The sequence below is a fragment of the Heterodontus francisci genome, chromosome 33, assembly GCF_036365525.1.
Source record: "Heterodontus francisci isolate sHetFra1 chromosome 33, sHetFra1.hap1, whole genome shotgun sequence".
Lineage (NCBI taxonomy): Eukaryota > Metazoa > Chordata > Chondrichthyes > Heterodontiformes > Heterodontidae > Heterodontus > Heterodontus francisci.
This window is the reverse complement of record NC_090403.1, coordinates 59,670,958-59,690,205: the sequence shown is the minus strand read 5'-3', so window position 1 is coordinate 59,690,205 and position 19,248 is coordinate 59,670,958. Positions and strand designations below refer to the sequence as shown.

Sequence of the window (19,248 nt, the reverse complement as noted above, 5' to 3'; positions counted from 1 at the left end):
GTGTCCCGCAGGGATCTGTGCTGGGGCCTCAATTATTCACATTATCCATTAACGACTCGGATGATGGCACAGTAAGTCATATATCCAAATTTGCTGATGATACAAAGTTAGGCGGCATTGTAGACAGTCTAGATGATAGCATAAAATTGCAAGGAGATATTGACAGACTAGGTGAATGGGCAAAACTGTGGCAGATGGATTTCAATGCAGGCAAGTCATAGAGAGATACAACACTGAAACAGGCCCTTCGGCCTACCGAGTCTGTTCCGACCAACAACCACCCATTTATACTAATCCTACATTAATCCCATATTCCCTACCACATCCCCACCATTCTCCCATCACCTACCTACACTAGGGGCAATTTACAATGGCCAATTTATCTATCAACCTGCAAATCTTTGGCTGTGGGAGAAAACCGGAGCACCGGCGGAAACCCACGTGGTCACAGGGAGAACTTGCAAACTCCGCACAGGCAGTACCCAGAACCGAACCCGGGTCGCTGGAGCTGTGAGGCTGCGGGGCTAACCACTGTGCCATTTTGGACCAAAAAAGGATAAAGCAGGGTACTTTCTAAATGGGAAGAGGTTAAGTACAGTGGATGTCCAAAGAGACTTGGGGGTTCAGGTGCATAGATCTTTAAAATGCCATAAGCAAGTGCAGAAAATAATCAAAAAGGCTAATGGAATGCTAGACTTTATATCTAGAGGATTGGAGTAAAAAGACACAGAGGTTATGCTGCAGCTGTACAAAACCCTGGTTAGACCCCACTTGGAGTACTGTGAGCAGTTGAGCAGTTCTGGACACCACACCTTAGGAAGGATATATTGACTTTGGAGGGAGTACAACTTAGCTTTACAAGAATGATACCTGGACTACATGGGTTAAGTTACGAGGAGAGATTAGGCCCGTTTTCACTAGAATTCATAAGTTAAGGGGTGATCTGATCGAAGTCTGCAAGATATTAACAGGAAAAGACAGGCTAGATAAAGATAAACTATTTCCACTGGTTGGAGATTCTAAAACTAGGGGACATAGTCTAAAAATTAGGGCCAGACCATTCAGGAGAGATGTTAGGAAGCACTTCTTCATGCAAAAGGTGGTAGAGGTTTGGAACTCTCTCCCACAAACAGCAGTTGGATCTAGAACAGTTGTTAATTTGAAATCTGAGATAGATTTTTGTTCAGCAAAGATATTAAGGGATATGGACCAAAGGCAGGTATATGGATTTAGGCCGCAGATTAGCCATTATCTCATTGAATGGTGGGACAGGCTCGAGGGGCTGAATGGCCTACTCCTGTTCCTATATACTAGTCAGTGTGCCGTTAATATTAAATGAGGCTAGTAGACTCTGGGTCAAAGTAACAGGAGTTTATTTCCAGGGGTCTTATTTCTAAGGCATCTGCATTAGGAGAGGTGGTGGCGTAGTGATAATGTCACTGGACTAGTAATCCAGAGCCCATGATAATGCTCTGGGGACATGGGTTCGAATCCCACCACAGCAGATTGTGAAATTTGAATTCAATTAATAAATCTGGAATTAAAAGCTAGTCTAATGGTGACTAGAAACCATTGTCGATTGTTGTAAAAACCCATCTTGTTCACTGATGTCCTTCAGGGAAGGAAATCTGCAGTCCTTACCTGGTCTGGCTTACCTGTGACTCCAGACCCACATCCCACAAATGAATTTAAAAAAACATTAACATGAGGTTCAGACTCATGACATCACATCCTTTGATGGTGCTTAAGGTCTATATACATAATCTACCCAGCAATAGCTTATGTACATTATACTACACAGTTTTCAACCGTCTTCAGCCAAAAGTGGAGAGTACATGCTGCATCTCAGCCTCCTTCCATGAGGTCTCCACCATCGCAAATACCAGTCTTCAGCCAATTCGATTCACTTCAGGTGATAAAGCAAAGGCTATAGGCCCTGACATTAAAACTTGTACTCCAGGACAAATCCACTCCAGCAAAATGCCACCCAAGTCTACTCTCAATCATCAGCAAAGTGATGAAGCTGTTGTCAACAGTGCTATCAAGCAGCACTAACTCAACAATAACCTGCTCACCAATGCTCAGTTTGAGACCTCATTACAGTCTTGGTCCAAAAATGGACAAAAGAGCTGAATTTCAGAGATGAGGTGAGAGTGACTGCCCTTGACATCAAGGCAGCATTTGATTGAGTGTGGCATCAAGGAGCCCCAGTAAAATTGAAGTCCATGGCAATCAGGGGGAAAAATTTCCATTGGTTGGAGTCGTACCTAGCACAAAGGAAAATGGCTGTGCTTGTTGGAGACCAAACATCTCTGTCCTGGGATATTGTTGCAGGAGTTCCTCAGGGTAGTGTCCTGGGCCCAACTATCTGTAGCTCCTTCATCAAAACCTTCTCTCCATCATAAAGTCAGAAGTGGGGATGTTCGCTTATGATTGCAGTGTTCAGTTCCAATTGCAACTCATCAGATAATGAAGCAGTCCGTGCCCACATTCAGCAAGACCTGGACAACGTACAGGCTTGGACTGCTAAGTGGCAAGTAATATTTGCACCACAAAAATGACAGGCAATGACCATCTCCAACATCAGAGAATCTAACCATCTGCCCTTGACATTCATTGGCATTATTGCTGAACTTCATCCATCAACATCCTGCAGGTCATCACTGACCAGAAACTTAACTGGACTAGCCGCATAAGTACTGTGGCTACAAGAACAGGACAGAGGCTGGGTATTCTACATCTCCCCAAAGCCTATCCACCAGCTACAGGGCACAAGTCAGGCATGTGATGGAATACTCTCCACTTGCCTAGAATAATGTAGCTCCAAAAACACACAAGCAGCTTGGTACCTCCCAGGACAAAGCAGCCTGCTGGACTGGCATCCCATCTACCACATTAAACATTCACTCCCTTCACCACTGTATACGATGGCTGCAGTTCGTACCATCTACAAGATGGGTGCTTAATATCACGGATACTGTGTAGAGAAAAGATAAGGAAGGAGATAAGGGTAGTGGGGTGACAGTACTGATGAGGGAAGACATCGTAGTGTTGGAAAGCAAAAATGTCCTTGAAGGGGCAATGAGAAAATCCATTTGGTTTGCTTTTAGAAGCAAAAAAGGGTACAAACACAATACTGGGGGCTATTCTACAGGAAGCCAAATAGTGCATATGAGAGAGAGAGAGAGAGAGAGAGAGAGAGAGGAGCAAATCTACTTATGAACATAAGAATGGCGGAGCAGTAGTAGGCCAATCGGGCCCTTAAGCCTGCTCTGCCATTCAATAAGATCATGGCTGATCTGATTGTAACCTCGACTCCACATTCCCACCTACTCCCAATAACCTTTCACCCCCTTGCTGATCAAGAATCTATCTACCTCTGCCTTAAAATTATTCAAAGACTCTGCTTCCACTGCCTTCTGAGGAAGAGAGTTCCAAAGACTCATGACCCTCAAGAGTAAAAATTTCTCATCTGTCTTAAATGGGTGACCCCTTATTTTTAAATAGTGACCCCTAGTTCTAGATTCTCCCACAAAGGAGAACATCCTTTCCACATCCACCCTGTCAAGACCCCTCAGGATCTTATATATTTCAATCAAGTTGCCTCTTACTCTTCTGAACTCCAACAGATACAAGCCCAGCCTGTCCAACCTTTCCTCGTAAGGCAACCCGCCCATTCCAGGTATTAGTCCAGTAAACCCTCTCTGAACTGCTTCCAACACATTTACACCCTTCCTTAAATAAGCAGACCAATACTGTACACAGTACCCAAGATGTGGTCTCACCAATGCCCTGGATAACTGAAGCATAACCTCCCTACTTTTGTATTCAATTCCCCTCGCAATAAGCGATAACATTCTATGAGCTTTCCTAATTACTTGCTGAACCTGCACACTAACTTTTTGTGATTTGTGCACTAGGACACCCTGATCCCTGTGCATCTCAGAGCTGTGCAATCTCTCAACATTTAGATCATATGCCTTTTTATTCTTCCTGCCAAAGTGGGCATTTTCACATTTTCCCACATTATACTCCATTTGCCAGATATTTTCCCACTCACTTAACCTATCTATATATATCCTTTTGTGGCTTCTTTATGTCCTCTTCACAACTTATTTTCCTACCTATCTTTGTCTCATCAGCAAATTTAGCAACCATACCTTCGGTCCCTTCTTCCAAGTCATTTATATAAATTGAAAAAAGTTGAGGCCCCAGTACTGATCCCTACAGCACACTACCTGTTACATCTTGCCAACCAGAAAATGACCCATTTATGCCTACTATCTCCTATTAGCTAGCCAATCATCTATCCATGCCAATGTTACCCCCTACACCATGAGGTTTTATTTTCTGCAATAACCTTTGATGTAGCACCTTATCGAATGCCTTCTGGAAATTTAAGTACAGTACATCTACCGGTTCCCTTTATCCACAGCACATGTTACTTCTTCATAGAACTTCAATAAATTGGTTTAACATGATTTCCTTTTCACAAAACCATGTTGACTCTGCATGATTATCTTGATTTTTTCTAAGTGCCCTGCTATAAAGTCTTTAATAATAGCTAACATTTTCCCCAAGACAGATGCTGAGGTAACTGGCCTGTAGTTTCCTGCTTTTTGTCTCCCTCCCTTTTTGAATAAAGAAGTTACATTCACTATTTTCCAACCTAATGGAATCTTCCCCGAATCTGGGAATTTTGGAAAATTAAAACCAACGCATTAATTATCTCACTAGCCACTTCTTTTAGGACACTCGGATGAAGTCCATCAGGACCCGGGGACTTGTCAGCCCGCAGCTCCAACAATTTGCTCAATATCACTTCCTTGGTGATTGTAATTTTCTTGCGTTCCTCCCTCCCTTCCATTTCCTGATTTACAGCTAATATTGGGATGTTACATGTCTCCTCTATAGTGATGACAGATGGAAAATACCCGTTCAGTTCATCTGCCATCTCCTTATTTTCTCTTATTAATTCCCAGATCCACTTTCTACAGAACCAACGCTCACTTTGTTAACTCTTTTTTAAAAAATATCTATATAAACTCTTACTATCTGTTTTATATTTCCAGCTAGCTTTCACTTGTACCCTAATTTTTCCCTCATCAATCTTTTAGTCATTCTTTGCTGTTCTTTGTATTCTGTCCAATTGAGTGACCTGCCACCCATCTCTGCGCATCTGCAATCTGCAAGAAAATCACGGAGATGTGCAAGAACTATAGACTGGTGATATTGGGGGACTTCAATCACCTAAATATTGATTAGGATAATGTTAGAGTAAAGGGTACGGAGGGGGAAAAATTTCTGAAATGTGTTCAGGAGATATTGCTTGGTCAGTATGTTCTCGGTCCAACTAGAAAAGAGGCATTGCTGGATCTGGTTCTGAGGAATGAGGTGGGCTAGGTGGACCAAGCATCTGTAGGAGAACTCTTGGGTAAGAGTGACCATTCTATCATGAGATTTCAATTAGCAATGGAGAAGAGCAAGGAACAATCTAAAATAGAACTTCTTAATTGGAAGAGGGCTAACTTCAATGGGATGAGTGGGGATCTAGCCAGGGGAAAATGAAACCAAAGTTTGGCAGGAAAATCTGTAATGGAATAGGTAATCTTTAAGGAAAAGGAGATATTTCAGGTACAAGCTAGGTACATTCCACAACAGGGAAAGGCAGGACTCCTTCAAAGACGAGGGAGATAGAGAATAAGAAAAAAAAGGGTGTATGATGCATGTCAGGTGAATTCTTCAAGCGAGAACCAGGCTAAAAACAGTAAGTTGAGAAGGGAAATGAAGAGGAAAATATGACTGTCAGAGAGAATAAGACAATGCAACGGCAGTTAACAAACGGGAACCCAAAAATCTCCTACTAGCATGTAAATAGTAAGCAGGTAGTAAGAGGTGGGGTGGGACGTATTTGGGACAAAGAAGATGATACATGCTTAGTGGCACAGGGCAAGGCTAAAATACTTAATGAGTACATTGTATCAGGGGTTTACTAAGGAAGAGGATGTTGACAAAATATCGGTAGAAGAAGAGATGGCAGAGGGAATGGATGGGGCGAAAATTGTTCTGGAAAAGCTGCCTTTGCTTAGAGTGGAGAAGTCACCTGGTCTGGATGGCTTGCATTTCAGGTTTCTATGGGAAGTGGGGGTTTTTTCTTTCATGGAATGTGAGCATAGCTGGAAGGCCAGCATTTGTTGCTCATCCCTAATTGCCCTCGAGAAGGTAGTGGTGAGCCACCTTCTTGAACCACTGCAGTCCACCTGGTGTAGGTACAACCACAGTACCGTTGGGATGGGATGCCATGTTTTTGACCCAGTGACAGTGGAGATAGTGGAAGGGATTGTCATAATCTTCCCTAGATGCAGGAGGTGTCAGAGGATGGGAGACTGGCAAATGTCCATTTTTTTTTTCAAGCAAGGGTGCAAGGACATTCTTAGTAACTACAGGCCGGTCAGTTTAATGTGAGTGGTGGGGAAGGTTTTAGAGTCATAGTCAAAAAGATACAGCACTGAAACAGGCCCTTCGGCCCACCGAGTCTGTGCCAACCATCAACCACCCATTTATACTAATCCTACATTAATCCCATATTCCTACCGCATCCCCACCTTCCCTCAATTCCCTACCTATACTAGGGGCAATTTATAAATGGCCAATTTACCTATCAACTGCAAGTCTTTGGCTGTGGGAGGAAACCGGAGCACCCGGCGAAAACCCACGCAGTCACAGGCAGAACTTGCAAACTCCGCACAGGCAGTACCCAGAATTGAACCCGGGTCGCTGAGGCTGCAGTGCTAACCACTGTGCTGCCCCTTCTGTTAAGTAAGGAGACCAAAACTTTTTTTTTTTAAATATTCATTCATGGGATGTGGGCGTCGCTGGCTAGGCCAGCATTTAATGCCCATCCCCAATTGCCCTCGAGAAGGTGGTGGAGAGCTGCTTTCTTGAACCGCTGCAGACCATGTGAAGTAGGTACACCCACAGTGCTGTTACGAAGGGAGTTCCAGGATTTTGACCTAGCGACAGTGAAGGAATGGCGGTGATATAGTTCCAAGTCAGGATGGTGTGTGACTCAGAGGAGAACTTGCAGGTGGTGGTGTTCCCATGCATTTGCTGCCCTTGTCCTTCTAGTTGCTAGAGCTCGCAGGTTTGGAAGGTGCTGTCTAAGGAGCCTTGGTGCATTGCTGCAATGCATCTTGTAGATGATACACACTGCTGCCACTGTGTGTCGGTGGTGGAGGGAGTGAATGTTTGTAGATGGGGTATCAATCAAGCAGGCCGCTTTGTCCTGGATGGTGTTGAGCTTCTTGAGTGTTGTTGGAGCTGCACCCATCCAGGCAGGTGGAGAGTATTCCATCACACTCCTTGTGCCTTGTAGATGGTGGACAGGCTTTGGGGAGTCAGGAGATGAGTTACTCGCCGCAGGATTCCTAGCCTCTGGTCAATGGTAGCCCCTAGGATGTTGATAGTGGGGGATACAGCAATGGTAATGCCATTGAATATCATGGGGAGATGCTAAGATTCTCTCTTGTTGAGTACACAGTACTCCAGATGTGGTCTCACAAAAGGCCCTGTACAGCTTGAGCAAAACTTCCCTACTTTTATACTCTACTTTCCTTGCAATAAACAACATTCCATTTGCCTTCCTAATCACTTGGTGTACCTGCATACTAACTTTTTGTGATTCATGTTCCAGGATCCCTCTGTACTGCAGAGTTTTGCAGTCTCTCTCTCCATTTAAATAATATTCTGCATTTCTATTCTTCCTGCCAAAGTGGACAAGTTCACATTTTCCCATATTACACTCCATCTGCCAAATCACTTAACCTATCTATATCCCTTTGCAGACTCTGTGCCCTCTTGACAACTTACCTTCCTACCTATCCTTGTGTAATCTGCAAACTTAGCTAGCATACATTTGGTCCCTTCATCTAAGTAATTGGTGTAGACTGTAAATAGTTTAGGCCCCAGCACTATTTCCTGTGGCACTCCACTAGTCACATCCTGCCAACCTGAAAAGGACCCATTTATCCCTGCTAACCAATCCTATATCCATGCTAATATGTTACCCCCTACACCGTGAACTCTCATTTTGTGTAGTAACCTTTGATGTGGCACCTTATCAAATGTTTTTGGAAATCCAAGTACACCATATCTAAAAGGTTCCCCTTTGTCCACGTTACATGTTACTTCCTCAAAGAACTTACCTTCCTGGACAGCAGGGGACCTGCAGGAGGAACACGGAGCGGGGAGCAATTAAATAAAGCCTGAAGATCGCAGCCTACAGCACTTATCTCCCAGGAGAGCAGCGGACAGGAGTCCAGACGCACCAGAGTTTGAAACAAGTGAACAGTGACATCACAGGAAAAGTGCAAGCTGATTGGTTGGTGAGTAACTGCTGTTAGGGAGTATCTGTAAATAGCTGGGTTAGTACACTACTGTTAGGGTGTGTGTGTAAATAGCTACAAACTAGAAAAAAACAAAATTAAAATTGATGTAACCATCTTATAATTAATTAAGGCACAAAAGCAGAAGGGAACAGCTGGTACGTCTACTGTTGTGTGTTAGTAGCTAGCTTAGGACACCAGTTAAGGTAGATCTATAAAAAGAACACTTCAAAATAAAATAAATAAAATATAATATAAAACAAAAGAAAATAAAATAATTAAAATACCTAGTTCTAGTAAGGTTTTATGAATAGTTCCAAGGTGTTTTAATATTGGTAACTTTTTTTTTTCTTGGAAGAAGCAAAGGGTCAACTAATAAAGAAATGGCGGGGTTGTTTCAACCTCGAGAGTGCACCTCCTGTGCAATGTGAGAGCTCCAGGATGCTTCCCGTAGCCTGGATAACCATTTGTGCAAGAAGTGTCATCAATTGCAGCAGCTTGAACTCTGGGTTTTGGAACCTGAGCGGCAGCTGGTGACACTGCGGTGCATTAATGAGGATGAGCTAATGGATAGCACATTTATAGATGTGATCACCCCACAGATTAAGATTATGCAGGGAGAGAGGGTATGGGTGACCGCCAGGCAGTCAAAAAGAAACAGACAGGTCGTGCAGGAGACCCCTGAGTGCATCTCACGCTCCAACAGGTATTCAGTTCTGAATACTGAGGAAAGTGATGCTTCACCTGGGGAGTGCAGCCAGAGCCAAGGACATGGCAGCACGCGTGTCACAGCTGCACAGGGGGTACAGGGAAGACTGGAAGAGCCATAGTGATAGGTAATTAAATAGTCATGGGAACAGATAGGCATTTCTGTAGCCGCAGGCGTGAATCCAGAAAGGTGTGTTGCCTCCGTTGTGCCAGGGTCATGGATGTCACTAAGCGGCTGCAGAGCATCCCAAAGGGGAGGGTGAACAGCCAGCAGTCATAGTCCACAATGAAACCAATGACATAGGTAGAAAGAGGGATGTGGTCCTGCATCAGAATTTAGGGAGCTAGCTAAGAAATTAGCAAGCAGGACCTCAAAAGTAGTAATATTCAGATTACTCCCAGTGCCAACTGCAAGTGATTACAGGAATAGAAGGATAAGACAGATGAATGTGTGGCTGGAAGGATGATGCAGGAGGGATGGCTTTAGATTCTTGGGACATTGAGACTGACTCTGGGGGAGATGGGACCTGTGCAGGCCGGACGGGTTGCACCTGAACAGAGCTGGGACCGAGTTGCTTGAGGGATGTTTTGCTAGTGCTGTTGGGGAGGGTTTAAACTAGTTTGGCAGGGGAATGGAAACAGCTACTGGAAGGTAAATCAGTGTCAGAAAAGTGGGAGGCATTCAAGGGGGAGATTCGAGGGGTTCAGCTTAAACATGTTCCCACAAAGAAAAAGGGTGCGACGGCCAAATTTGGAGCCCTATGGATGCCAAGGAGCCTACAGGGCAAGATAAGGCAGAAAAGGAAAGCTCATGTCCGACACCAAGAACTCAATACTACAGAAAGCCGAGAGGAGTATAGAAAGTGGACTGGTGAAATCAAAAAGGAAATTAGGAAAGCAAAGAAAGGGCATGAAAGAATATTAGCAAGCAAAATCAAGGTGAACCCAAAGATGTTTTATCAATACATTAAGAGAGAGAGGATAACTAAGGAAAGAGTAGGGCCCATAAAAGATCAAAAAGGTAACCTATGCGTAGGGGCAGAAGGTGTTGGTATTGTTCTTGATGAATACTTTGTATCTGTCTTCACAAAAGAGGGGGTGATGCAGATATTTTGGTTAAGGAAGAGGGGTGTGATGTATTGGATAAACATAGGGAGAGAGGAAGTATTAATGGGATTAGCATCCTTGAAAGTTGATAAATCACCTGGGCTGGGTGAAATGTACCCAAGCTGTTAAAAGAAGCAAGACAGGAAATAGCGGAAGGTCTGACCATCATTTTCCAGTCCTCACTGGATACAGGTGTGGTGCCGGAGGACTGGAGAACTTCTAAGGTTGTACCTCTGTTTAAAAAGGGAGTGAAGGATAGACCGAATAATTACAGGCCAGTCAGTCTAACTTCAGTAGTGGGCAAATTATTGGAACCTATTCTGAGAAACAGGATAAACTGTCACTTAGAAAAGCACAGATTAAATCAAGGACAGTCAGCATGATTTGTTAACAGAAGATCTTGTCTGACCAACTTGATCAAATTTTTTGAAGTAACAAGGACGATAGATCTGGGTAGTGCAGTTGATGCGGTCTACATGGATTTTAGCAAGGCTTCTGACAAGGTCCCACATAGCAGAGTGGTTAAAAAAAATTCCATGGGATCCAGGGAAATGTAGCAAGATGGATACAAAATTGGCTCAGTGGCAGGAAACAAAGGGTAACTGTTGACGGGTGTGTTTGTGACTGGAGGGCTGTTTCCAGTGGCGCGCCGCAAGGCTCAGTTCTGGGCCCCCTGCTTTTTGTGGTATATATTCACGATTTGGACATAAATGTAGGGGGCATGATCATGAAGTTTGCAGACGATACAAAGATTGGCCGTGTGGTAGATAGCGAGGAGGACAGCTGTAGGCTCCAGGAAGATATTGATGGTCTGGTCAAATGGGCAGAGAGGTGGCAAATAGGAATTCAACCCGGAGAAGTGTGAGGTGATGCATTTGGGGAGGTCAAACAAGGCAAAGGAATACACAATTAATGGGAAAATACTGAGAAGTGTAGAGGAAGTTAATGTCCACAGATCCCTGAAGGGAGGACAGGTCGATAAGGTGGTTAAGAAGGCATATGGAATCCTTTCCTTTATTAGCCGAGGTATAGAATATACAAGAGCAAGGAGGTTAGGCTGAAACTGTATAACTCATTGGTTACGCCACAACCTGAGTACTACGTGCAGTTCTGGTCATCTTATTACAGAAAGGTGTAATTGCACCAGAGAGGGTACAGAGGAGATTTATAAGGATGTTGTTGGGACTGGAAAAATGCAGCTATGAGGAGAGATTAGATAGGTTGGGGTTGTTCTCCTTGGAATAGAGAAGACTGAGGGGAGATTTGATAGAAATGTACAACATTTTGAAGAGTCTGAATAGAGTGGAGGTGAAGGGCCTATTTACCTTAGCAGGGAGGTCAGTGACGAGGGGGCACAGATTTCAAGTGATTGGTAGAAAGATTAGAGGGGTATCATACAGGTCCCCACCTGCCAAGAATAAAGCACATTAATTTTGCCACATGGACATTAAATTTCAAATTGTTGTTGGGAAGAGGAGAAGGCAAGTTACAAGTGGTTGCTCGACCCCCTGGCTGGAAAGACATTTTTGCACATTAGCAGACAGTGTTGGAACAAAGGAGCTATCCCCTGATCCCATGCAATACACAGCACAAACCCGGTCAAACCAGTCAGTCACATGACCACCCTGCTGGCCATCTTGGGGAGTTTTAAATTGTAGAGACAGTGTTTGAGCTGGCAGAAAGCTCTTGGCTCCTGGATTGAAAAGAACCTCACCTGCCTGCTCCCATCTCTTTCTCACGGAACTCCAAGACCCATTGAAGATACATGAATCCCAAGAGAAAGAAAATTCCCCTACAGTGAACAAGGTTTAAGAATACTGGGATCCAACAAAAAGCAAGATCATATCTTCAATCAAGGACTCTACAGTGAGCTTGAAGCACAGTAACAAAAAACCCTCCTCAGAGATTGCCTCAATCTTTTCCGCTTGAACTTTTTTTCTGCTCTTTTCTGTCCCCATCTACATGTGCGTATCGCGTGTGCATGCTAGCGTGGGCGCATCGTGTATCCATAGGCGTTAACCGAATTAGAGTTTTTAAGTTTAAATAAAATTTCACCTTTCTTTAAACCCAAGAAAGCTGTTTGTGCTCGTTTCTTTACCTTATAATTGGAAAGCGGTGAACAAGGATTCACCAAGTGTGAGCTCAGAACACTGTTTAAAATTAAACCCTGTTACAGTAAGACCAGGTGAAGGTTGAGAGGGACATCCCAGAGTACTTAAGAAAGTGGCCCTAGAAATGGTAGATGCATTGCTGGTCATTTTTCAAAATTCTATAGACTCCAGAACAGTTCCAACAGATTGGAGGGTAGCTCATGTCACCCCACTATTTAAAAAAAGGAGGTAGAGAGAAAACAGGGACACGATTAATCGCCACTTGGAGAGGCAGGGATTAATCAGGGATAGTCAGCAAGGCTTTGTCAGGGGGAGATCATGTCTAACAAATTGGATTAAATTTTGAGATGGTGGCTAGATGTGTAGATGAGGGTAAAGCAGTTGATGTAGTCTACATGGACTTCAGTAAGGCTTTTGATAAGGTCCCACATGGGAGATTGGTCAAGAAGGTAAGAGCTCATGGGATCCAAGGCAATTTGGATCCAAAATTGACATGGTGGCAGGAGGCAGAGGGTGATGGTTGAGGATTATTTTTGTAATTGGAAGCCCGTGACCAGTGGTGTACCACAGGCATCGGTGCTGGGACCCTTGCTGTTTGTAATGTACATTAATGATTTAGACATGAATAAAGGAGGTATGATCAGTAAGTGCACAGATGACACGAAAATTGGTGGTGTCGTAAATAGTGAGGAGGAAAGTCTTAGATTATAGGACAATAAAATTGGGCTGGGAAGATGGGCAGTGCAGTGGCAGATGGAATTTAATCCTGAGAAGTGCGAGGTGATGCATTTTGGGAGAACTAACAAGGCAAGGGATAATACAATGGATGATAGGACCCTAGGAAGTACAGAGGGACCTTCATGTACTTGTCCATAGATCACTGAAGGCAGCAGCATAGGTAGATAAGGTGGTTAGGAAGGCATATGGGATACTTGCCTTTATTAGCCAAGGCATAGGATATAAGAGCAAGGAGGTTATGATGGAGCTGTATAAAACGCTAGTTAGGCCACAGCTGGCGTATTGTGTACAGTTCTGGTCGCTACATTATAGGAAGGATGTGATTGCACTGGAGAGGGTGCAGAGGGGATTAACCAGGATGTTGCCTAGGCTGAAGCCTCTCAGCTATGAAGAGAGACTGGATAGGCTAGGGTTGTTTTCCTTAGAGCAGAGAAGGCTGAGGGGGAACCTGATTGTGATATACAAAATTATGAGGGACATAGATAGGAAGAAACATTTTCCTTTAGCAGAGGTTTTATTTATTTATTTTTTAAACTTAGAGATACAGCACTGAAACAGGCCCTTCGGCCCACCGAGTCTGTGCCGACCATCAACCACCCATTTATACTAATCCTACACTAATCCCATATTCCTACCACATCCCCACCTGTCCCTATATTCCCCTACCACCTACCTATACTAGGGGCAATTTATAATAGCTATATATAGAATTCTATAGACCCCCCCCAACAGCAACAGAGACACGGAGGAACAGATTGGGAGGCAGATTTTGGAAAGGTGCAGAAGTAACAGGGTTGTAGTTATGGGTGACTTCAACTTCCCTAATATTGATTGGAACCTCCTTTGTGCAAATAGTTTGGAAGGAGCAGATTTTGTCAGGTGTGTTTCCTGACTCAATATGTAGATAGGCCGACTAGAGGGGAGGCTATGTTGGACTTGGTGCTTGGCAACGAACCAGGCCAGGTGGCAGATTTCTCGGTGGGAGAGCATTTTGGTGATAGTGATCACAACTCCCTGACCTTTACTATAGTCATGGAGAGGGACAGGAGCAGACGGGATGGGAAAATATTTAATTGGGGGAGGGGGAATTACAATGCTATTAGGCAGGAACTGGGGAGCTTAAATTGGGAACAGATGTTCTCAGGGAAATGCACAGGTTGTTTAGGGAGCACTTGCTGCGACTGCTGGATAGGTTTGTCCCGATGAGGCAAGGAAGGGATGGTAGGGTGAAGGAACCTTGGATGACAAGAGATGTGGAACAGCTAGTCAAGAGGAAGAAGGAAGCTTACTTAAGGTTGAGGAAGCAAGGATCAGACAGGGCTCCAGAGAGTTACAAGGTAGCCAGGAAGGAACTGAAGAATGGACTTGGGAGAGCTAGAAGGGGACATGAAAAAGTCTTGGCGGGTAGGATTAAGGAAAATCTCAAGGCGTTCTACACTTATGTGTCGAACAAGAGGATGGCCAGAGTGAGGGTAGGGCCGATCAGGGATAGTGGAGGGAACTTGTGCCTGGAGTCGGAGGAGGTAGGGGAGGTCCTTAATGAATACATTGCTTCAGTATTCTCTAGTGAGAGGGACCTTGTCGTTTGTGAGGACAGCGTAAAACAGGCTGATATGCTCGAACAGGTTGATGTTAAGAAGGAGGATGTGCTGGAAATTTTGAAAGACATGAGGATAGATAAGCCTCCGGGGCCAGACGGGATCTACCCAAGGATATTACGGGAAGCGAGGGAAGAGATTGCCGCGCCTTTGGTGATGATCTTTGCGTCCTCACTGTCCACTGGAGTAGTACCGGATGATTGGAGGGTGGCAAATGTTATTCCCTTGTTCAAGAAAGGGAATAGGGATAACCCTGGGAATTATAGATCAGTCAGTCTTCCGTCAGTGGTGGGCAAATTATTGGAGAGGATTCTGAGAGACAGGATTTATGATTATTTGGAAAAGCATAGTTTGATTAGAGACAGTCAGCATGGCTTTGAGAGGGGCAGGTCATGCCTCACAAGCCTTATTGAATTCTTTGACGATGTGACAAAACACATTGATGAAGGAAGAGCAGTGGATGTGGTGTATATGGATTTTATTAAGGCGTTTGATAAGGTTCCCTATGGTAGGCTCATTCAGAAAGTAAGGAGGCATGGGATACAGGGAAATTTGGCTGTCTGGATACAGAATTGGCTGGCCCATAGAAGACAGAGGGTGGTAGTAGATGGAAAGTATTCAGCCTGGAGCTCGGTGACCAGTGGTGTTCCGCAGGGATCTGTTCTGGGACCTCTGCTCTTTGTGATTTTTATAAATGACTTGGATGAGGAAGTGGAAGGCTGGGTTGGTAAGTTTGCCTATGACACAAAGGTTGCTGGAGTTGTGGATAGTGTGGAGGGCTGTTGTAGGTTGCAACGGGACATTAACAGGATGCAGAGCTGGGCTGAGAAGTGGCAGATGGAGTTCAACCTGGAAAAGTGTGAAGTGATTCATTTTGGAAGGTCGAATTTGAATGCAGAATACAGGCTTAAAGATAGGATTCTTGGCAGTGTGGAGGAACAGAGGGATCTTGGGGTCCACGTCCATAGATCCCTCAAAGTTGCCACCCATGTTGATAGGGTTAAGAAGGCGTATGGGGTGTTGGCTTTCATTAACAGGGGGATTGAGTTTAAGAGCCGCGAGGTTATGCTGCAGCTCTATAAGGCCCTGGTTCGACCACACTTGGAATATTGTGTTCAGTTCTGGTCGCCTCATTATAGGAAGGATGTGGAAGCTTTAGAGAGGGTGCAGAGGAGATTTACCAGGATGCTGCCTGGACTGGAGGGCATGTCTTACGAAGAAAGGTTGAGGGAGCTAGGGCTTTTCTCATTGGAGCGAAGAAGGATGAGAGGTGACTTGATAGAGGTGTACAAGATGATGAGAGATAGATAGAATGGATAGCCAGAGACTTTTTCCCAGGGCGGAAAGGGCTATCACCAGGGAGCATAATTTTAAGATGATTGGAGGAAGGTTTCGGGGAGATGTCAGAGGTCGGTTCTTTACACAGAGAGTGGTGGGTGCGTGGAATGCACTGCCAGTGGTTGTAGTAGAAGCAGATACATTTAGGGACATTTAAGCGACTCTTGGATAGGTACATGGATGATAGTAGAATGAAGGGTATGTAGATAGTTTGATCTTAGAGTAGGTTAAAGGGTCGGCACAACATCATGGGCCGAAGGGCCTGTACTGTTCTATGTTCTATTCCTAACAGCACTGGGGGTACACCTGCTCCACATGCACTGCTGTGGTGGGGCAATGGTGGTTTACCACTGCCTTCTCCAGGGCAATTAGGGATGAACTTCATCAGGGGCGCTCACATCCCATGAACAAATGTTTAAAAAGTTTCTCTTTCCAGAATCCCCTCGAGTGACTCGAGCTTAAACACAATGTCGCTATTCTGGGTCTATCAGTTAACCTTATTTTGCAGTAAGCATACGCATTGGAATTTTCTCCACTTTAAAAGTCACTGCAGTGCTTACTTCATTTCAAACACATTTGTTGTTGGCATCCTTCCATTTACAAGAGATTTAAGAGCTAGAATATTGTTACACACAACCTAGAGTCTGTTTAATTGCTTGAAATTCTTCTGTAGAAAATTAACTTCTATAGTTTACTGACACAAAGCCGAAGAAATATGACACCAGCAATATCTTTAGGTTTTTTTGACGCCTTCCTCCATGGGAATGGATGCAGCAAAGGTTGGAATCCTTTAGGAATAAAGTTATTGTACGACAGCCAGCCCAAGAATGATTTAAACTGAACAAAATATCGAAGAATACAATTTGCTGTAATAATGCAGGTTCCATTGCTGAGGTTAAATTTATTTATTTAGAGATACAGCACTGAAACAGGCCCTTCGGCCCACCGAGTCTGTGCCGACCAACACCCACCCATTTGTACTAACCCTACAGTAATCCCATATTCCCTACACTAGGGGCAATTTATAAATGGTCAATTTATTTATCAACTGCAAGTCTTTGGCTGTGGGAGGAAACCGGAGCACCCGGCGAAAACCCACACTGTCACAGGGAGAACTTGCAAACTCCACACAGGCAGTACCCAGAACCGAACCCGGGTCATTGGAGCTGTGAGGCTGCGGTGCTAACCACTGCGCCACTGTGCTGATTTGATGTTGCTCACAGCTGAAATGGTTTACAATAAAATGATGCAATTTACAAGAACTGTCAAAGGTTTTTGCCAAATCTCTCAAACATTGTAGATTTTTAGTTGTACTTTTGTGGTCCGGGCTCCCGGCGGCCGGTCCGGGCTCCCCGCGGCCGGTACTCGACGCGGTTAATGCTGCATAATCTCACCGGCAGAATCCTTCAGTTTGCTCATCTCCTGCTCCTGGATCCGGAGGGATGATGATGAGGTAAAGGTGAAGAGGGTTTCAGGTTCTCGAGCTTCAGGCGTTTATTTGTAGAAGCGAATTTCGCGCCTTTATCAGCGCATGCGCACAAGGTAAGTGTTGTGGGCCAGTCGGGGGAGGGGGCGGGGCCAGTAATAAAGGCGGGACCAGAGCGGGGAGGGGGTGTGGTCAGAGCTCGGGAGAGGGCGGGGTCAGAGACGAGGAGTTATCATTTGTGTCTTTGGTTGCTGTATGTTCACCAACTCCATCTTCCCTCCTCTGGTTGGTTTTTGTGGGTTGAAACCAAACATACTGTTGCTCACTGGACAGGTTCGGTTATGTTCGTACTGGTATTCCTTGGCCATGGTGGTTAAGCAATATCTCCCCTTTCCCATATAGACCACATAGGTTAGCCCTGACAATGCGTTCCCGGCTTCCATGGTGCAATTTACAGTGGCATTAAATCCACATTTTGACTCTGCTGTTTTTTTATAGGATGCGGACATATGACCACCTGGTTTTCCAGACTACACTCAATGTTGTTCCAACTATCTCTTTTCCAATTTCCACAATAGTTGGTAATATGTCATAGTATCTTACGTAATATTTTCCCCTTATCAGCCCTGTATTTTCTACTTCGTATAATTGCATCTTGCAATTACAGGTATTCCCAATACTACTCCAATACTCATAGATCTTGTCTTTACACACTCCTGACCTTTCCATACCTTAACAAGTTTTCTGAGTTGGCACCTGGTAATTTTATCATTTGTGTGACTAGTAAGTACTCCAACTGGGTGTCATTTATCCAAACTGGTACCTGTCCCTCAACAATTTGCCTCAAATGTTCCCGAGTTTGTTCTAACATCCACGAACCGTATGTACTACAAACACTTTATTTGAAATGTTGTGGACCTCCTTTACTTTTTCTATTATATTAATAGTATGAACATGACCTTCCCGTACTCTCACCAGTCCTGTCACTGTACTCGTCAAATCCTGTCCTACTTTAGCTACACCACTCTGTCCCTTTTGTTCCTTGTTCAAAATATCCTTTACTAACTGCCTGAGAATTCTAACATTCTGGTCCTTCTTTCTTTGGCCTCCTTGTCTCGAGAGACAATGGGTAAGCGCCTGGAGATGGTCAGTGGTTTGTGAAGCAGCGCCTGGAGTGGCTATAAAGGCCAATTCTAGAGCGACAGACTCTTCCACAGGTGCTGCAGATAAAATTGGTTGTCGGGACTGTTACACAGTTGGCTCTCTCCTTGCGCTTCTGTCTTTTTTCCTACAACTGCTAAGTCACTTCGACTCGCCGCTCTTTAGCCCCGCCTTTATAGCTGTCCGCCAACTCTGGCGATCTCTGGCAACTGACTCCCATGACTTGTAGTCAATGTCACAGGACTTCATGTCGCATTTGCCGACGTCTTTAAAGCGGACACATGGACATCCGGTGGGTCTGATACCAGTGACGAGCTCGCTGTACAATGTGTCCTTGGGATCCTACCATCTTCCATGCGGCTCACATGGTCAAGCCATCTCAAGCGCCGCTGACTCAGTAGGGTGTATATGCTGGGGATGTTGGCCGCCTCGCGGACTTCTGCGTTGGAGATACGGTCCTGCCACCTGATGCCAAGGATTCTCCGGAGGCAGGGAAGATGGAATGAGTTGTGACGTCGTTCTTGGCTGACATACATTGTCCAGGCCTCGCTGCCGTAGAGCAAGGTACAGAGGACACAGGCTTGAAACACTCGGATTTTTGTGTTCCGTGTCAGTGCGCCATTTTCCCACACTCTCTTAGCCAGTCTGGACATAGCAGCAGACGCTTTTCCCATGCG

At 44.7% G+C, this 19,248-nt stretch overlaps 1 protein-coding gene across 2 annotated transcripts in view; it reads right to left on the bottom strand.

Moving 5' to 3' along the window:
• Window positions 1-17,500, bottom strand: part of psmc3ip (PSMC3 interacting protein) — an 89,028-nt gene extending 71,528 nt beyond the window's left edge. For both annotated transcript variants that reach the window (XM_068013047.1, XM_068013048.1), the window contains exon 1: window positions 17,379-17,500. In XM_068013047.1, the coding sequence (XP_067869148.1) occupies window positions 17,379-17,403 (25 nt within the window). In that variant the 5' untranslated portion in view covers window positions 17,404-17,500. The remainder of the gene's footprint in view (window positions 1-17,378) is intronic.
• Window positions 17,501-19,248: the final 1,748 nt, after the last annotated feature.